The sequence below is a fragment of the Nuphar pumila genome, chromosome 6 (genome assembly GCF_984573655.1).
Source record: "Nuphar pumila chromosome 6, dmNupPumi1.hap1.1, whole genome shotgun sequence".
In the NCBI taxonomy this organism is placed as follows: Eukaryota; Viridiplantae; Streptophyta; class Magnoliopsida; order Nymphaeales; family Nymphaeaceae; genus Nuphar; species Nuphar pumila.
Window position 1 is genome coordinate 112,998,819 of NC_143254.1, and position 20,845 is coordinate 113,019,663.

At 34.3% G+C, this 20,845-nt stretch overlaps 1 protein-coding gene across 1 annotated transcript; it reads left to right on the plus strand.

The window, feature by feature from the left end:
- The first annotated feature begins 697 nt into the window (after positions 1–697).
- Positions 698–20,453, plus strand: LOC149835754 (outer envelope pore-like protein). Its single transcript, XM_090008734.1, has 5 exons — positions 698–957; positions 3,578–3,652; positions 3,767–3,919; positions 18,949–19,047; positions 20,141–20,453. The coding sequence occupies exons 1-5, from the start codon at positions 865–867 to the stop codon at positions 20,222–20,224; spliced, it is 504 nt and encodes a 167-aa protein (XP_089864860.1). The 5' UTR covers positions 698–864; the 3' UTR covers positions 20,225–20,453.
- Positions 20,454–20,845: the final 392 nt, after the last annotated feature.

Genomic DNA, 20,845 nt, shown 5'->3' on the forward strand with positions numbered 1-20,845 from the left:
TATAAAACCATTTGGGTTAAGTATGAAAAAGGCTCGTGTAAATGGATTTGAGTGCATGTTTTTATCTGACGCAAGAAACCAACCCATTTTTTAAACAAATCTAGATTTCAGACCCGACCCAAGACCATAAGTCTATCAAGATGGGGCCAGATCGAGGTTCTGGTCAAGAATACCAGACCCAGTTACAACCCTACGAGCCACCGACCACCCCCTAGGGTTGTGTAAAGTTTTTTATTTTTTGAAAGGCAAGCTGGGGTTAGGCAGACCCCCACTAGTTATTCAACTGTACCATTGGGTTTTGAACCTGCAACGTCTCACCATAAGGAGACGTACACTGACAGCTCCTACCAACCACGTGGAGCCTCCGTTGGTTAGGGTTATGTAAAGTTGCCAAGTTGTACAGTGACAAAAGTTTAAAAATGGCAAATAACAGCATCTAAATTCCCGTGAAAAACAAAAACAAAAAAAATGCAGAAAATATAAAATACATAAAAATAGAAAATACGCATGACGTTTCCAAGAAACGGAAAATGTGACATTTTCAAGAAATGAAAATCTTTCGATATTGTGAACATTTTAACGGTTGCCTATCGCGGTATTTTCAAGATATATTCTTAAAACATCGTGATATTTCTTAGTTTATTGCAATCCACCCAATCCGAATCGAAACTCCAGGGATCGAAGTCTTTGTAAAGGAAGGTTTGGAGAGAGAGAGAGAGAGAGAGAGAGAGAGAGAGCTTAGAATCTGCCAAATAAATGGTGGTGGTATAGAGTGTGATTCTGTAGGTGGGTTAGCGTGGAGTTGCCTCCAAAAGCAAATACTAGGAAGAAAACTAGAAAAGGGAAAAATATAGGGGGTTGGAGATGGAGACTTCTCTAAGATACCGCAGTGATGCCAAAGCTCTCTGCATTCATGCAAAGGAGAAGTTTTCCGTCCAGAATAACTTGCTTCTGCAGGTGAAAGCTTAAACTTTCAATTCCTTAAACGATTGGTACATGCAAGTCTTCTGGTCTTTTACTATCTTTTCTTTTGGGTATCTTGTTTCAGTGCCCATCATCTGTTTTTTTTCACACTCTGTTTTGCTAATTGTGTATTGAATTTGCTGCATATGTGGTAAAAATTTGATGCACCATAGTGGTTTAAACTTCTCATTTTGGTGATGTGGGTACTCTTTATTCATGAGTGAATGTAATCATAGCACCTTTTCTTTTCGACCAGAAGGATAAGAAAGATATTCGTTTGGTTTATGATTGTGGTCATTATTAGTTAACGGTAACTATTTGCATAATTTAAGCATTGCCCATGTTGCCTATTGGCCTTTATCTGGTGTGGAAAAAACAGGAGGGGAAAAGAGAAAAATACACTTTTGGTCTTGCTAGTACCACGCAGTCCATTCATGGAGAAGTCTATATGTTGTCAGAACCTTTTTGTGAGTGGTAGAGGAATGTTTTTCAAAGGGAAGTCTCTGAGACTCTTCTGTTACACCGTTTTTATGCAAATGCAATGTGTGTACATTTGGTTTTTCCTATACTGCTCGTACTTGGGGATGTGCACTGCATTTACTGATGCTTTTAAGGAGTTGATGGCTATTTCTAGTGGGAACAACGTTTCAAGTTTATACCTAAATTGTCGGTCCAGTCCCACCTGGACAATGTGTCAATGTTCCAATACATTGAGAGTTCAACAAACAAGTGAAAGGCGAGTGTTTTGTGAAGATTTGATAATCATTTCTTTAAGCCTTCTCTGTCTTGAACATTGTAGTTTCATGGTCTTATATTCTTCTGCCTTAGGACAAAGTTTTTCGCCAAGTAGAAACTTTTTTTATTAGCATTTCTCTTGCCTTACTATTTCGACCATGATACTATTGTCATAAAGTCTCCCTTTGCTAGATGTTCAATTTATGTGCAACTTTACTACTTAGAAGGAAGCCGGGATTTCTCTTCCATCTTTTTGCATTTCCTCAAGCGTTTTCTACTATGATGATTTTCCATCCCCCCTTTCTTCTTTTCTTGTAAGGTACACTTTTACTTTATTTTATGTTTTAAATTTTTTATTTTTGAATTAAAAATAGTTAGTAAGTTAAACAAGTGTTTTTCAAATAATTTTTTCTTCTTTTATTGGTTTTAATTTTCTTGCTAATTGCATTTTTTTTATAGAAAAAATTGAGTGTAAATATAATTAGGGATTTTTTGTCTTAAAATTTGTTCAGTATGTTTACTTTTCTAATGTATAATTTATATTTTGTAAGTTTAATAAAAAAAACTGTGACTTGCCCGAGTCACTGGGTCAAGCTTGGCTGATTCAAGACTGAGTTCCAAGCTTTCCAATCATTTTCCAAGGGCATTGGGTCAAAATTCCTGTGCATATTAAGAGGGAAATGAACTTTCAAAAATAAGAGATTTGAAAATAGGATAAAAGTTGCCCTGATTTAACTGGGTTTATGTTTCTTAAAATACAAAGGGGAAAAAGATTGTTCTCATAATATCTATAAAGTTTTGATGGTTTTTTAGGTCAATAATATATGACATTTCCGTCCAATTAAAGAATAATATTTACTTTTTATGTACTCATTTGTTATGATTCATAAAATCATAAATTTCATGCAAAACTTATTTGATTTTGCTAGTGATTATATTTTTTCTCTTAATAGCTACGTATATTACCATCCAATTAAAAAAAAAAACAGTAGGAATTACTTAATTTTTTGAGGTCCTACGATTATTAAGACATTGTTAATTTTATGCTTTTTGTAGAATGAGAATTTAATTGGGTAATCTTGGATTGTAATGGCAATTTTGACACCCTATGATATTTTTTTTCTTCTTAAATCTAAGAAACTCCCTAACTTTCTTCATAAATGCGTAGTCAATTCTTGTTCCTCATTACGCATGGATCCAAAAAAATCCTTGATTCTCAATTCTGCTACACTTCTTGGCAGCCTTGGTGCATCTCCTAGGTTTCCTGTAATATATGCATCTCTTTCTTTTTTTTCTGTCAATACCTGGGGTCCTGGGGAGAAAACTGCCAATTTTCTGGTCGCGAGCAGGTATTATCTTTTACTGACCCTGTTTTTGGACGAAGTCAGCATAAAACCCAAGGGGACACCCTGCTCACCGAGTGGAGCCCCCAGCTTTGGCCTTGTGGCAAGGGACACACACCATGGGTATCAAACTCATAATGTCTGTTCAACTTGAGATGTACAAGCTGACCCCCTAGCCAGGAGTGCGGAGCCATCAATGGTATAATATATGTATCTGATTATATAACATATACACTTTTTGTTTGTGCTTGTAGGACACTTCATATGTTACTGATTATCACTTCTTCCCATTTTTGTTATGGCTATATGGTGTGGTTTGTAAAGTAGATCAATCCTTGCTTCCTGGAAAAAAAGTCTTTATCGTTTTGCTTTAGCTTTGTATTAGCATTTTAGGCTGTTGTGCTTATTTTTAACTTTTGGAGTCAATTTTTTTACGAGTAATTGTCTCTCAGGTTATGTTCTGATTATTTTGTTTATTTGTAGATCCAAAATAAAAGACATCTTTCAAGACTGACAAACTTAGTTTTATAATACAGGTTCATGGAGAGCTAAATACATATTCTGGAACTCCCACTTATTTCTCTCTACTTACTCGCTACTTTTATCCTGAGGTATGACTATCATATTTATTCCAGGGTCTTGGATAGTTATTTTATATGATTATTTTGTTCTTTTCTTTCTGTGGTTCATTTAATGATTCTATATGTTGGTTCAATATTTTGTAGTTTTCTACCAGTATGGGTTTAGGAGTCAGACATGATAGGAGGGAGAAGCTCACATATAATTTACAAGGAAAAAAGGCATTCCCGATCACATCCAATGGTTCATTGACTTTAGATGTCAAAGGAAAGTGTGCCTTTGACAAAGATCTCATTGAGGTTAGTTTTTATGTTAGAAAAGTGCATATATACTTTTAAATAAGGTAGAATCTTTGAAATATATAGAATCCTCTTTCTCTTTGCATCTTTATTATTGTTTTCCTCTCATGAATTAAACATGGTTAATTGGATATGGATCACAGAGATATGAACAAGCAGAGTTATAAATATCTTTTATACTCTAACAATAGTATAGCAATGGAAGTAATATATTTTCTGCAATTCATACACACACATAATAAATTGTCTTCTATACAATTTCTGCCACATATGCATGCATAAATAAATACACAAATATATATATGATAGTCACAGATGTCACTGATATACTGAAAATATCAGCTATATAAACCTTTTTTTTGGTAAAATGATTTAAAAGGAAAACTGTTGTAATATTTTCAAAAATAATTTTATAGCAATATTATCACAATAATATCATGATATTTTCAAGTACTGTTACTTTTTTTATTTCTTTTCTATATTTTAAATATGTTTTTTCTTCTTTCTTTTATATGTTTTTATTTATTTTTGTTCTTATATTTTATGCATTATGCATGTGTTTTTTATCATCTAAACATGTTATTTTCTTACTTATTTCAGCTATTTTTATATTTTCTAAAATTTTTAAGTGCCAAGAACTTTCCAAGATTTATCAATTAAACCTATGTTATCGCAAGAATTTGCCTTGCCAAGATATAGTCAGGACCATGAAAAGATGTCACGACTGGGGATCTCAGGATCCAGACCCAATTCATTTTATTTAAACACATGCTCATTAATGGCATGTGTTGTAATTTTTACATATTATGTAATGGGTATTTTTGTACCCTAGTTACTGTACCTCTATATAGTTAATGAGAAGCAAAATTGTAGACCCTAATTTTGGGTTTTCTGCAGCCACAACCGACTCTCTCTCCTCTCTGCTTCTCTCCTGTGATTGTATGGTAGAATACCATTCTCTAACATGGTATCAGAGCACTAGATCCACTCTTGAAGATCACAGTCATCTTATGAGCATCCAGTCAAGTCTCCTTGTTCTCTTCTAAGGTATTTTCCTATCAGTTCATCTAATTTCTTCTCCTTTTACAATCCCAAAACTTGGTTTTGCTCATTAATCACCCATTCTTCCCTTCTGTTAGTTGTTTCTTCCCTTATCGTTCTTTCTTTTATATTGCTGTACACGATTTCACCCAAACAATAACCTTACACGATCACGCAATATCGGATTTCTTATTTGCGTGATTTCAAAGGTTGAAATCACGTCAAACTTGTTTCTTCTGTTTGACGTTAGAACAAATTATGATCTGGATACGGTCTTGGTTCTGTCCTTGATTGATTGACATCCCTTTGAATTCTTTCCCTCTCTATTTTGGATTTTCTCATTTGAAAAGGAATATACATTATTCTCATAGTAACGTGCTTCTAATTGATTGGATTCTGATTTTTCTCCAGAACAGTGTTTTCTTTGCTGCACAGTCTGTTTTCTGCCTCGGTCTGCATTAAAAAAAAAGGCAGCCGAGTTCTCTGAAATTCAAACATCTATTCTAAATTTTTATTTTATTTGCTCTCAAGTGAATTTTCTTTTCGATCTCTTAATCTTCCTATTTTTTTTGCTTCCCATCGACTATGGAGTCATTTTCTTCTTCTCAATCTGGCCTTTCTTCTAACTTTCTCAGTCAACTTGTGTCTGAGAAACTAAACAATTCCAATTTTCTTACCTGAAAGAGACAAATCATCCCATTCATAAGAAGTTAGGATCTTTCTGGGCATCTGGATGACTCTGTTCCTGTTCCTCTAGAGTTCATATCACAAGAGAGAAAGAATGGGAAGGGTGACACTTCAATTACCTTTGTTAGAAATCCAGAGTATATATCCTGGATGAAGCGAGACCAGGCGTTGGTTGCCTACATCACTTCCACTCTGTCTTAGGAGGTGCTTGTGGCAATCCCAGATGATTGCTCAGCTACATAGTTATTGCATCGTCTTATTCAGACATATTCTCAAGTTTCTCAGGCTAAAGTTTTATTTTTAAAGAAAGAGTTTCAAATGCTGAGAAAGGACTCCATGACTGTCATGGAGTCCTTAAACAAAATGAAGACTATCACAGATCAGTTGGCCATCGTGGGTTGCACGGTTAGTCACAAAGATATGGTGCAACAAACTTTGAGCGGGCTGAGACCCGATTATCATATGATGGTTACTTCCTTACTGTGTTTGCCAGACTTACCTACATTTGAAGATCTTCGTGCTAAGCTCTTACAATATGAGATGACTTTAAAGGGATTCTCTGAAGATATTCACACCTCTATTGGAGCATATGACGTTCTTGCCACAGGAGTTACCTATGGTCAAGGACGTGACAGGTATGAACCACGGGAATGGGGAGGTCAAGAGAGGAATGGACAAGGAGCTCATGGAATATTACCTACTCCCAGTATGCCTCCTAATCTTCAAAGGCAAAGGACAATACCTACTTGTTTTCTCTGCAACAAAAGGGAACACATCAAGACAAATTGCTGGTTTAACCCGCACAATAGAGAAAAGCAATTGGAGACAAGAAAGGGAACATATATACTGAAGAATAGTGGAGAAGTCAAAGAGTTGTTATTATCTGCTTTGGCTGAATTGAATATCAAACAGAATGACCAAGGCACTTGGTATGTTGATTCTGGTGCAGCCACTCATGTCACTGGTGATGCTGATAAGCTCCTCAATCTTGTTCCTTATGTTGGTAGAAATAATATAGTCACTGGAGATGGGTCTCACCACCATATTTTGCACATTGGAAATTCTGTAATTCTTATGTCCAACTCTTCTCTTGCTCTTTCAAATGTCATTCATGCTCCTAATATTAAGAAAAACATTGTTTCTGTCTCTAAGCTTGTAGATGACATTAATGCTTTAGTTGAGTTTACTCCTTTTTCTGTTCATGTCAAGGACCTTCACACGAGGGAAACGTTCGCTGAAGGAAAACAATAAGAGAATATGTACGTGTTCCACGAGAATCCTTTCTCTCGTGTTCAACCTGTTGATTCCATCTTGAAGATCACATCATCACCTTCAGTTCCTCCTGAGAGTGTTTTTAATCTTTCTGAATGTATTGAGCCAAATCTTTGGCATGGTCGTCTGGGTCATTGTAGTAGTCATTTTATTGATAAGCTTGTTTCAAGTAGTCTTATTCCCAAGTCAAGTATGAATTTAAGTGTCGATAATAAAAAATGTTCTAGTTGTCTTCAGTGCAAGAGTCATGTTCTTCCATTTCATTCCATTAATAAAAGAGCTTCAAGATCATTTGAGATTATATGTTCTGATGTTTGGGGTCTGACTCCGATTCCTTCAATGTATGGCACTAGATATTATCTCATTTTTGTTGACAGCTATTCTCGATATACATGGATTCGTCTGGGTCATTGTAGTAGTCGTTTTATTGCTAAGCTTGTTTCAAGTAGTCTTATTCCTAAGTCAAGTCTGAATTTAAGTGTTGATAATAAAAAATGTTCTAGTTGTCTTCAGTGCAAGAGTCATGTTTTTCCATTTCATTCCATTAATAAAAGAGCTTCAAGATCATTTGAAATTATATGTTCTGATGTTTGGAGTCTGACTCCACTTTCTTCAATGTATGACACTAGATATTATCTCATTTTTGTTGACAACTATTCTCGATATACATGGATCTTCTTTATGAAAAGTAAATATGAAACCTTCAAGTTATTTCAGAATTTTCATTCCTTTGTTCAAAATCAATTCTCTGAGAATATTATTTGTTTCCAATGTGATGGAGGGGGTGAATTCTCTTCAAATGACTATTAATTTCCTCCAGACAAATGAAATAAGTAGGCAGGTGTCTTGCCCTCGTACACCTCAACAAAATGGGATTGTTGAACAGAAGCATCGTCATATTGTCGAGAGTGCAATGAGCATGATGCATGATAGTAATCTTCCAGTTACCTTCTGGGCAGAGGCTTTTCATACAACAGTTTATGTCATAAATCGATTGCCCATGAACATCTTGGAAAACAAATCACCCTATTACTCTTTGCATGGTGTACATCCAAATTATCATGATTTGCGTGTATTCGGGTGTGTATGTTATGTTCATGTTGACAGTTCAATGCGGCACAAGTTTCAGGATAAAGCCTTAAAGTGCAGGTTTGTAGGGTATGCTGATGATTACAAAGGATACAAATGCTATGATCCTGTGAGCAAGCACATCAAAATATCCAGAAATGTTGTGTTTGATGAATCAAATTTTGGTCATAATGCTAACATTGGTCCTGAGATTGAAGTTTATCACCCTTGGTTGAACTCAGATCTCTTTTCTAGTATTGATGATGTTTGTTCTTCAGAATGTAATCAAAGCGATGAGGGAAACGTGTCTACTGCTGTGTAAAGGATTCAGGAGAGTGTGATTTATGAACTACTATTGGCCCCCGACAGGTATAAAGGCATTGTTTACTCTCGACGTGAGAAAGAGATACTCTCTAACTCTAATCAGAATTCTCCTCCTGTTTTCATTCAATCACCTGCCCACAGAAGGTCTACCCGGCCTCGACATCCTATTGATAGGTGGGTTAGTTACGAGAACTTCACGATCGATTTTCAACTCTTCTTAACTTTTTTGGGCAAGGAAGATCAACCTACAACATTTTATCAAGCAATAAATTCTAAGAGATGGATTGAAGCTATGAACGAAGAAATGTAGGCTCTTCATGAACGTGACACTTGGGATATTGTTCTCAGACCACACAATCGAAATGTGGTTGGGTCAAAGTGGGTGTATAAGATAAATTATAAGTCGGATGGTACTATCGAGCGATACAAGGCTAGACTGGTTGCCAAAGGCTTTATACAGGAGCTTGGACAAGACTATGATGAGACCTTCAGTCCGATCGTGAAAATGGGCACTATTCGAATCATATTATCATTGGCTGTTGAGCACCAGTGGACTCTCAGTTAACTGGATGTAAAAAATGCATTTCTACATGGAACTCTGAAGGAGGAAGTATACATGGAGCGGCCCACTGGGTATGCCGAAGGAAACTCCAAAGAATACGTGTGCAGGTTAAAGAGAGTTATATATGGTCTGAAGCAGGCATCTCGATCTTGGTTTGACAGTTTCTCTTTTGAACTAGAAAAATATGGCTTTAGTCGGTCTCTTCTTGACCATTCTCTTTTCATATTCAAATGCAAAGATATAGTTACCCTGTTATTGATACATGTTGATGACATTATCATTACTGGTAACTCTAATGAACATATTAAACAGGTCAAAGAACTTTTGAACCATAGATTCAAGATGAAGGATCTTGGTAAACTGCAATACTTTCTTGGAGTAGAAGTTGATAGGACTCCTGAAGGCATGACACTTACTCAACATTAAGGATATTGTTGATGTTCTTAGCAAGGCATGTATGACAGATTACAAGCCTCTAAGCACACCCAGTGTACTTCATCAGAAACTCAATTCCCAAGATGGAGATTTATACGAGGACCCTACAGGATATCGCAGGGTAGTAAGAATGCTTCAGTATCTTACCTTCACTCGGCCTGACATTGTCTATTATGTCAATCAGGTATCTTAGTTCATGCATGAACTGCATATTTGATACATGAAAGTTAAACACATTCTTCGATATTTGAAGATAACTATTGAAGATGGTCTTCTGTACAGAAAGAGTATGCATGGCCATCATATGCATGAACTTCTTACTTACACAGATGCAGATTGGGCAGGAGATCTAGATGAGGGTTGATCAATCTCAGGATACTGTCTTTTCATTGGCCTAAATCATGTCTTCTGGAGCAGTAGAAAACAAAAGGCCATAGCGAGGTCGAGCACAAAAGCTGAATATAGATCAATGGCAGCTACTACAGCCGAAGTAAGATGGATTAGACACCTGTTGGCAAAAGTAGGAGAATCGATTTCTAAAAGCATTCTCTTGTGTGACAATCAAAGTGCTATCAACATGTCATTCAATCCTATATACCACAGTCGTGCCAAGCATATTGAAATTGATCAACATTTTGTAAGACAGAAGGTCAAAGAGAAGGAAATTAAACCAGAATACGTTCGGACTGCTGATAAGTTGCTGACTTGTTTATAAAATGACTTATCAAGGACAATTTTTGGATGTTAAAAGGCAAGTTGTTCATGGTTCAAAATCATGTACAACTTAAGGGAAGGTGAAAAGATGTCATGACTGGGCTTGGATCTCAGGATCCAGACCCAATTCGTTTTATTTAAACACATGCTCATTAATGACATGTGTTGTAATTTTCACACATTATGTAATGGGTATTTTTGTACCCTAATTACTATACCTCTATATAGTTAATGAGAAGCAAAATCGTAGACCCTAATTTTGGGTTTTCTGCATCCACAACCGACTCTCTCTCCTCTCTCCTTCTCTACCTGTGACTGTTTGGTGGAATACCATTCTCTAACTGACCAATAATTGCGTCTATGATATATATGAGAAAATATTGGCTACACTCTAGAGTATGGTACTCTCTAGCTGAATCTCAGGTGCGGGCTTTATTTGACCACACACAATAATATAGGTTTGTTTGATGAATCTCGGAAAAATCTCGGGACTTTAATTTTTTTTAAATATACAAATAGAAGAAATAAGAAAATAGTATAATTAAATAATAAAATACACATGTATAAAATATAATAAAAGAAATAAGTAAAATATGATACTGATACATATCTTATTTTGGGCTTGATCGATATGGGTAATGATACGATACTTACAACCTTGCTTGGAATAACATGATCTAAGGACAGTTTTCTACTAATCCAAAAAAAAAATCATGAAAAATAAAAAAAAAAATTAGCAAAAATTCTAAAAAAACATAACACATGAAACAATGATAAATTACACAAAATACAACCATAAAATCACAAATGAAGCATTTTTGTCAATGAGTTGCATAAGACATAATCAAACATCAACTATCTCATAAGAACAAAGCAAAATATTAAATATGCCACAAGACTCATACTTTCATATTATATAAACAAAAACAAAAACAAAAACAAAAACAAAATAACCAAGTTTTTGAATACCTAACAGTTAAATAACCATTTTTTTTTAAAATATACCCTTAATCATCATCATTATCTTCTTCTTATTCTCCTCCTTCGACATTCACATCGTTTTCAATGTACATGAGCTCTTCATCATCTACTTTCTGTGCTCCTTCTACGTTGATCCATTGAATGTCTTCTTCATTCAAAATGTCAGCTTCTTCTTGAACCCATGCATCCAATACATCAAAATTTTCCAAACTAAGGGGATCAAATTGCTCTTTGTGCCTCCTTGATGATAACTTTCTAGTTGCCTAAAAGTAAAAATATGACATGAAAAAATTAAAATTAGTTGGGTTTTTGTATGATATAAGAAAACTTTAAATAAATACATAAAAAAACAAATAAACTTTATAAATTTATATACCTTTGCCTCATCCGTAAGTTGCAGCAAACGTAGACGAGGTCATTGTGTAACGACCCCAAGCTGACCTTACAAAATTTTATAGATTTTTTTTTAAAACGAATAAATAATTTTAAAACATTACGGAAAGATATCCCAAAGACCCGAGGTACATTATAGATTTAATATACACAACCCAACAATCATTCTACACATAGAATATATTAAACCATGAATTTATATTGAATTGAGTTTAATAAAATAATCCTCATTTAGGGTTCAACATGTTCTCCAAAACAAAAACTCCCAATTCCGTCAAAATTCGAGCCACCATATCATAACCCTCACTCCCTCCATCCAGCCGGTCCCTTCATCATTGAGCCTCAGTACCTGAAAAAGGTTTTTAAAAACAGGGCAAGAATCGAAGTTCTCGTACAAGATTTTCTTGAAATCCAACAGTAAGGAAATTAACATAAATCAAATCGAACATAAGTTTAAGAAAACTCAACAAACATCACAAATTCAGAACAAACTTGCAAATGTAAGCAGTCCAATTCAAACAACCATCACTCATGCTAAATTAATCATTTAGGGATGCATGAATCAATATAACATGCATGAATGATTTTTTAACTTTAATTATTGGTATTGTTTTTGCATGCATGTTCCTACTTAATGCACATAATTAAATTTCCACTTATATAAAACCCACAGATACTTAACAACGAGCTAAATTCTTGAGATTCAAGGCAGTTCCTAGTGGTATCTTAACACACAATTTGTATTTTAATTACTGAGTTGTACTTATGTTTTTCGACCGATGTTAGGAATCATCACCATCAATTGGAACATTAGGAATCATCACTTAATGCCTGGACGATAAGAAAATCAACATCTATTGACGTCACTTTTTCGATATACCAATAACTGCAGCTGAGTCTAACAACATCACTCTCAAGCAAAGTGGCAGAAGTTCCCTATAACCGTGGTTGGGAACACGAACCGGACATCGGGTTCTCGAAGAAATAATACACACGGAGTTTAGTATCCTTACGGTCTCTCGTGACCGCCCTCTAAGGTTCCTACCCTTTCAGAGGGTCATATAGGAAGACAAATTATTACACTGTTTGGTCTCTTTTATCATTCTTAATCAATTAAGAGTTTTTTATATAAGAACAATTATGCAAATCAACATGCAATAACAAATTCGGGCCTTTTCCATGTCAATTTCAGCAGTATAATTAATTCAAAAGCAATACAAAACAGTTTTGCAATCCATTTAAAATTTATTATTCCGTGAACAACACATGTTTCTGACCTCCAAAGGCCCATCTGTGGTTCATACACAACCACTATACATTTCAATATAATTTAAATGACATTACAAGTTTTTCAATAAACAACAATCATACAAAAATATTCAAATTTGTGTTCACGGTGTCACATCAATGTATAATCATAGCACATGAACCATTTCATATTGTAAAACATAATTCAACTTACCATAATACATATTGTAAAACATAATTCAACTTACCATAATAACAACACATCCAAATTTTGTTCTTCCTAACCAAATTCAGCTTCTATAGATTTCAGGTTTGGCTAATATTCAATCCTATCTGAAACCCCCTTTCTTTTTTTAATCAAAACATACATTAAAAAATACAGTTTTTTTTTTAAATCAAAACACATACATGTGAGTTATAAAAATCTAACTCAACATGCATGCATGTAATTTACATCATCTGATTTAACATTGTTAATTTAACGAAAATCAGATCCAGGTTCAAGTTAACAAGAAAAATCCAGATCCAAAGCAACCCACTTATCAAGTAGGCTCAACCAACAGATAAATCAGACACAACACCTACACACCACTTCTAATAAGCATAGACTATCCATGCTTAGCCCTGGAAACAACACAAACAACACATAATACATGCAGCAGTGCAGTCAGGGTCTGAATTGCAAAACTAAATCAGGATTATATATATATATATATATATATATATATATATATATATATATATATATATATATATATATATATATATATATATATATATATATATATATATATATATATATATATGATCCCTGGGAACCTGTTCAAGAACCACCATATTTGATTGTATAACGCAGATCAGACACAAGCATCGATCCACAGATACTGAAATCAATGTGAACTCGTTTATGCAGAGAAAACACAGTTAAAAGTTCATAATCCAGTCCATCTGTTCCCAGCAAGCACAATTTGATCACAACTAGAAACTGAGTTTTTCAACTACAAAACTTACAAATTTTTGAGAGGTCGAAAATACAGTTTTATTTTGTATTTAGCATAAGTTCAGTCTAAAATGCAGATTATAAATCTAGCGTGATCCCAATTTAAGAAACACGTAGACCGATATATGTTTATATATATAAACTAAAAAAAGAGAGGTCTGATTCCATCAACAGTGAACCTTGCCCATAACCATCAGGGTAAATCTTTGATTAGGCATAAACCTTGATCTTAACCCACATGAATCTGACTTCTGGCCAGGTTCTTTGTGTTAGATCAAGAGCCCAACGTGAATCCCGTAAAAAAAAAAACACAGACCCATATGCTTGCTCAGTCTAAACAAAAATTTATTTACAGCAACAAAAAATCAAACCTTCTAGGTTCATTAAAACCCCAAATCAGTCTGTTACTCAAATAAGCAAGAACAACCATGGATTAAAAGAATAAAAAATCGCAAATCTCTTCTTAAACCCATGCTGATTCAATCTAACTAAATTCTTTACCTATTGAATGAGGAGAGCGACCCGTAACTTGCAGATTTGCGAAAAAAATAGGAGACATTGGAGGAGAAGGTGGACGCTCTCTCTCACGATTCTGCCCCCTTATTATCTCAGTTCAACCCTCTCTCTTTCTGAAAATCGATGTTGAGAGCGAGCTCATTCTTTTTTTTGTAGAACAAGAGGGACTCCAACGGAGGGGATGTCCCATACTTTTGAAATAGAAAGTCTTCTATTTTCTTATGAAAATAGAGGTCTTCCTAAACTAAAACTCTTATATATATATATCTATTATATATATATATATATTATTTTGTTAATATAATTTAGTTAAAAAAAATTAATTTACCTTATCTTAATCAAAATTGATCTTGGCAATGGGTCCAAGATCCATATTAGGATCCACTTTAACGTCAGACACTATATTATTTTAATTTCAAACATCTAAAATATAATTATTTAAATAAAAATTATATTTATAAAATTAAAAAATAGAGGCAAAAATTGCAAAATATTACACATTAAGTTGTTTATGCTCCAATCTATTACTTTGTTTTGTATGTATTTGCTCAAAGACGTTTTAGTTTCTCTTGCATTCACTTGCACTACACGTTTGACTAAGAATGCGAATGATAAAAACCCTCAAATTTGGAACATCACTTCCAAACCTGGTCCACTACAAGTTTGAAAAAAAAAATAAAAAAATGAAAAATCAATAAGACAATAACAGATACAATCATAAAAAAACATCATAACTAAATAACAATATAAAATTAAAATTGAAATAGACAAAATAAAATACCTGGACGCATTGTGGCACGATTTCGCACTGCTGCAGGTCTCCCTATATTATACAATGCATTATCATAAATTTCTATTTCTTTATGAATTTGATCTTGAATGCCATAATCAGGGTTCAACCTTTCGATGCAATCCAAAAGTCTCTTGTTGACTTCCCTGTCCATTTTAAGCGTAGGGTAGTATTTAAATGCAAGATTTAAATAATATGCTGGAGCATGAAGAGGTTGATGAAGTTGCCCAATTCACCTATGATCAATGATGTTCCATATAGGCATGCATTTTTTTTTTCATTCAAATTATCTTTAATGACATCTTTTGCCTTATTCATGGTTTTATAGTAGTTGGTTTGTCTTCACTGTCAACCAATCAAAGTACCTTCACTAAAGGTATAGCTATTCTCATCAACTTCACGTATGAATCCCAAAATTCACTTCTAAATACAATATCAATAATTTCTTTTGGCTTTCTTTTTTGTGAATGAGGATATGCATTCCACTCATCTGATGAAAATATTTTTTTAGTGTAGTTCTATTCTTTATTAGACTTTCCACTGTCAAAAAATTCGTAGTAAATCTAGTAACTGCACTACGAATCAACTCAACACCACTAGTGTACTTTCTCATTAGGCTCAAAATCCATGCATGATTGTAAATAAATATAGTAACTTCTTGGTAGCATTCAACTATGTGTTTTATCTCATCCATGGTGTCGATATCCTTAAGCATGAGGTATATGAAATGAGTAACACACGGGATCCAAAATAATGACCCATAATTTTCTACCAATTATTTACCTGTTGCCCTATAATTTGTTGCATTATCACTAATGAATTGAACAATATCTTGAGGTTGAACCTCTTCCACAACCTGATCAAATACCTTGAGCAATACATCTGCTGCTCTCTTCAGCATATTAGACAGATCAGTTGACTTCAAAAACATAGTTTCTTTAGGGTAATAGACAAAAAAATTTATCAAGGTCCTTGACTTTATGTCTGTCCACCCATCTACCATGATGTTACTCAGTTTCTCTCTATATCTGCTTCTTCTTATCACAATATGCCTTCACTTTATTCACATTAATATCTAATTTTTTTCTCTCAAAGCATGATATGAAGACATTTTATATCCAGGTCCAATACTAGTTATGACATCTGCCATGGCCTGTAAATGAAAAAAATTTGCCGCATTAAAAGGAATACAAGCATCATAGAACCATCTCCAACCGTGACATTCATTTGCTCGACTAAATGTTGAGGAGTAATAGCAGTACGAATGTCGGGTTGCGCTCCAAGGGCACTCATAGTAGGAAAGAAATTCCTAATAGAGCCTCTAGCTCTACCTCTTCTCGAAAAATTTCATCATTCTCTTTATTTTTTTTTGTGCCCGCGACACTACTATTACTTGTACCAGCCACACTTTTCCCCTTCACTGCAACTTCTTACTTCTGATGCTATGCTAGGGGCTGTAGGATTAGAAGTAGGGATCTCATCTTCGTCTTCCCAAGGCTGCGCATACCTCATTTTTGCCTCACTCATCTATTTTTCTTGTCTTTTTTCTCTCAGACCAGTGAGTAATTGCTGACATTGCCATTTTATGACATTCGGTAAATTCTTTGACGTGCATGAATCAACATTGAGATGTGTCTTGACTAAATAATGCTTCAACCGAGAGATATCACCCGAACAAATAGTATGACAATAGTTTTTCTCGATTTTCAATCGGTTTTCACTCATTACTTGAGTGCCCCATTGCCATGTTGGATCATTCGATGCCATCTTTCCCTAAAAAACTCAATAAGAAGCAAAGAATAGAGATTTTTTTACATTAACTCACTTCCTTGAGTGAAAAATGTTGGAAATGTACTTTTACTCAATCAAACAGCAAAATCCCTCTCCCTTGCGCATGGATCGGCCCCCAAATCGCTCTCACGACTCCTAGGGTGCATAGATACCCTTCTAATGGCCTCTAAACAAATGAGGGAGTCGACCCTCAAGAGGTCTTTAAAACTAGTTTTTTTTCTCTTCGATTCAGCCCTTTTTAAAGTGCACCGAAGGCCTGAAAATACTGTATCGTACGATACACACTCTTATTGCGATACGAGTGTGTATCGTATCATTATTTCCCATAGTAACGATACGTATCGTACGATATGGTACAATACTTACAACATTGATTCCAACGTGTATGTAAGATTTTGCAAGGTTTGAAAAATCATCAGCCTACAATGTACCAAATTTTCAACCCTCATTATATTTTTACATCTAAAAAATATGATCCAATAGTCAATTCCTGCTATTTTTTACCATGTTGAACACATCCACGATTGTTCAAAACAACCACCCACTATGAGTTCCGATTAAGGGGTTTCTTGCTCATGATGCTACCAAATACTTTTCCATATATATATATATATATATATATATATATATATATATATATATGGAGTTAATGTTTGCTACCCTCGTGGGATATTTTTAATTTTTGTAATGTTTTTGCATATTTGACCCTCCAGATGTGATCTATATCAAAGCAAGAAGATGAACTCTAGAAGAGAGAAGTTGGGAGGAAGCACAAAAGAAAACTTCATTGCTTCAAAAATGAGAGATACAACAATATAGGGCAGACTTTTCCTCTACCTCACTAGAAGACAAAAACAATTGACTTTATTCCTAATTATGACAAAATAGAAAACTGCCAAAAATGAAAAATCAACCTCACTGTCCTCATCCTTAGGCTGAGAAGAATATGGTGTATGCTCATGAAAGACTCCATGTCTAGAGACCCACATCTTCTATCCAACCGGATCATAACATTTATAACCTTTCTGCTCATTAGGAAAACTCAAGAAGCAACATTTCACCGCCCAAAGAAAAAGTTTATCTCTATATTGATCTAGTAACAAAACAAAACAAGTGCAACCAAATATTCTCAACAATTTTTAATTGGGTGCAACAAGATACAACTTTTGATAGGGAGATATACCTTTAAGAACTCCTGATGGCATGCGATTAATCTGATAGATTGTTATACACACAACACCAGCCTAATAAATCTTAGGCAAACAACTAGAATACAGGAGAGCCCTAGTGGTTTTCAAAATATGCCTGTTCTTCCTATCTACAACTCCATTTTGCTCAGGTGTATATGGACATTATTTTTTATGAACAATTTCTTTTTCTTGCAAGAAATTTTGAAATACATAACTAATATATTCTCCTCCTGAATCTGACTGAAGAATTTTAACTTAGCAGAAAACCGAGTTTCAAGCATAACATAAAACTTATATATATATATATATATATATATATATATATATAGAGAGAGAGAGAGAGAGAGAGAGAGAGAGAGAGAGAGAGAGAGAGAGCATTTATTTATTTGTTTATCTAATTTATACCAAACTTAGCTGCATTCCACTTATTGAAATAATCAAAGCATCCTTAAAAGAAATGTCATTTTTTAAAGTACATGTTTACTTTTTGCAATAAGTGAGTCTTGTTTTGGAGGGAAGCAAAAAATCAAATGCTTTTTCTCAACGTAAAAAGGTGCAGTTTACAAATTTTAATTTGAAAAGTGAATGTGACATTTTTTACCTTGAAAACTGTCCATATATTTTCAAAATACCATATCTTTTAAGCCTATTTCGGTGTTTTTAAATACCACATACAAACACACATTTTATATATATATTCGGTTTTGTAAGATCTTTATGCTGAATGTTATTGTTGGGTGTGATTAATATTAATTGGGATTATTTCAATTTTTATACGCCAAACTGAGGAAAAAAAAGTCTGAGATGTATATATATATACTCATTTTTGGCTTATGTTGTTGAATTTAAAGTTTATGTTAGTTGCCAAATTCGTCGGACACTGGTTACAACCTTTATATATATAACATTCATTTTGACTTATGTTGTTAAATTTAAAGTTTATGTTAGTTGCCAAATCCGTTGGACACTGGTTACAACCTTTACCTTGCCTGTCAAGCTTCATGTTGTTTTCTGCAGAAAAGGAGAAGAGGAGCAGTTGAACTGACATGGAGTATATTCAATTTCAGGCAAGACCAAGATATAAGGTTAAAAGTAGGCTATGAAGTCTTCGAGAAGGTTAGTAATTCATCTTGCAAGGGTATTCAGACCAAAAGGATCCTTTTGTACTCATTTTCAAACATTCATAGTTGATTTGCCAATATTTTGAAGTTCATGTACTGATGGGCCATATTGTTGCATTTCAATGTATATTCTTGTCATAGACTAGCTGATCATGAGCTATTCCATTCTATATGATTATCATGAGCTATTCCATTCTATATGATTGATATTTATTCTCATCAACTCTGGGCATGACATGACACTTCATGCACATGGTCAGATATGTTTAAAATATGGTCCACACTATCTTAATCATTTCATTCACATTTTTTTATGGTCTTGGCTTTTGTTTTTGTTGTTGGCTGTTGCTTTTGCTCTTTATTATAACTTGTCTGTTGCATGGCTTTATTCATATTTACTGACAAGTTTGGGTCTTCACTTAGTGATTGCTTGATAGAAAGTCAATGCTTTACATGCTCATATGTATTTTAGCTTTCAGATACTATGTAACTTATGTAGTTTAATAGTTTAACTAATTAAATACCTAAATGTCTCATTTTCCTACATCTCATAAAATTTCTCATTTTTTTGTGTTGTATTTATGAGTGTCCATGTCCATGTGATGGGTTTTCTGTTCTTTGTTGATTTATTGTGATGTAGAACTCTAAAATTTTAACCACATAAAGATGCTTCATGAATCATACATATTGCATAAGCACATTGGTGATTGCTTTCCAATCACTTCTCACCAATTTCATAATGCCTCTCTTACTGCATCTTTAGTTTTAGGGTGGCCTTTATTATATATTTTTCTACTGGCCAGCTTTTCTTTCCTTCACAATGGTTTGTTTGGTCTTGTATATTTCAATGTATTGTGGACGTTTTAATCATGTAATTACATGTGTGTGTGGTGTGAGCATCTGTGTGCTTGTGTCCATCTGTTTGTGTGTGTCAGTGTGTCTGCATGCATGTATGTTTATTGACCGAGTTCAGCAAATGTTATCCTTATCAAGCTTACTAGTTCTATGTTCTTACTCGGACTCCCTTTTGATAGGTTATCAATGAGGTTTCTGATTGATTGAAAATGACTTTGTTGGTCTCATGGCAGGTCCCATACTTGCAGATTAGAGAAAATAACTGGACCATGAATGCAGATGGCAAAGGTAGATGGAATTTAAGATATGATTTATGATCTTCTCTTTGATTTTACTCTTAAAATGAAAAACAGCATTGTGTGCAATATTGTTTTCTTTTGAATGAAGTTTTCTTGTTCTAAACTTCTTTATGAAATACACTTTCCTGGTTTAATGTGGCCCCTGTATCTGGTTGATATTTAACACAGTTTTGAATTTCTTGTTTTGAGCACATATTGGTTTCTGCTTGATTGTTACTAGTATCAATTAAAGAAACACCTTTGTCGTGATGTCATTGTCATGCTCACATGTTAGATTACATTGTCCAAAAAAATCTCATTAGCTGTTTGCGTTTGCCATTGTTGTTGGCTTCAATATTGATCGTATCCTTCTTCCACTGAGGTGGCTGTGCTTCCCATGTAATGTTAAGATGCTGTCATCAAGTTGCATCTTCTCAACCTTTTTGTGGAGTTTACTTCCACTAACATTAATTTACTGTTATGCCTTTTAAATCCTGTGTACAATTAAGTCTTTTTCCTTTTCTTATTTCCTTTTTTTTTTGCTTCCTATAAGTCATGCTCTTTACCACATTTTCCTCCATGTTTGGATATGCAGCTGTGCAGTGTTTGGATATGCACCGGTGCAATGCTTGTGCATGTCATCATATATTCAGCCATCTA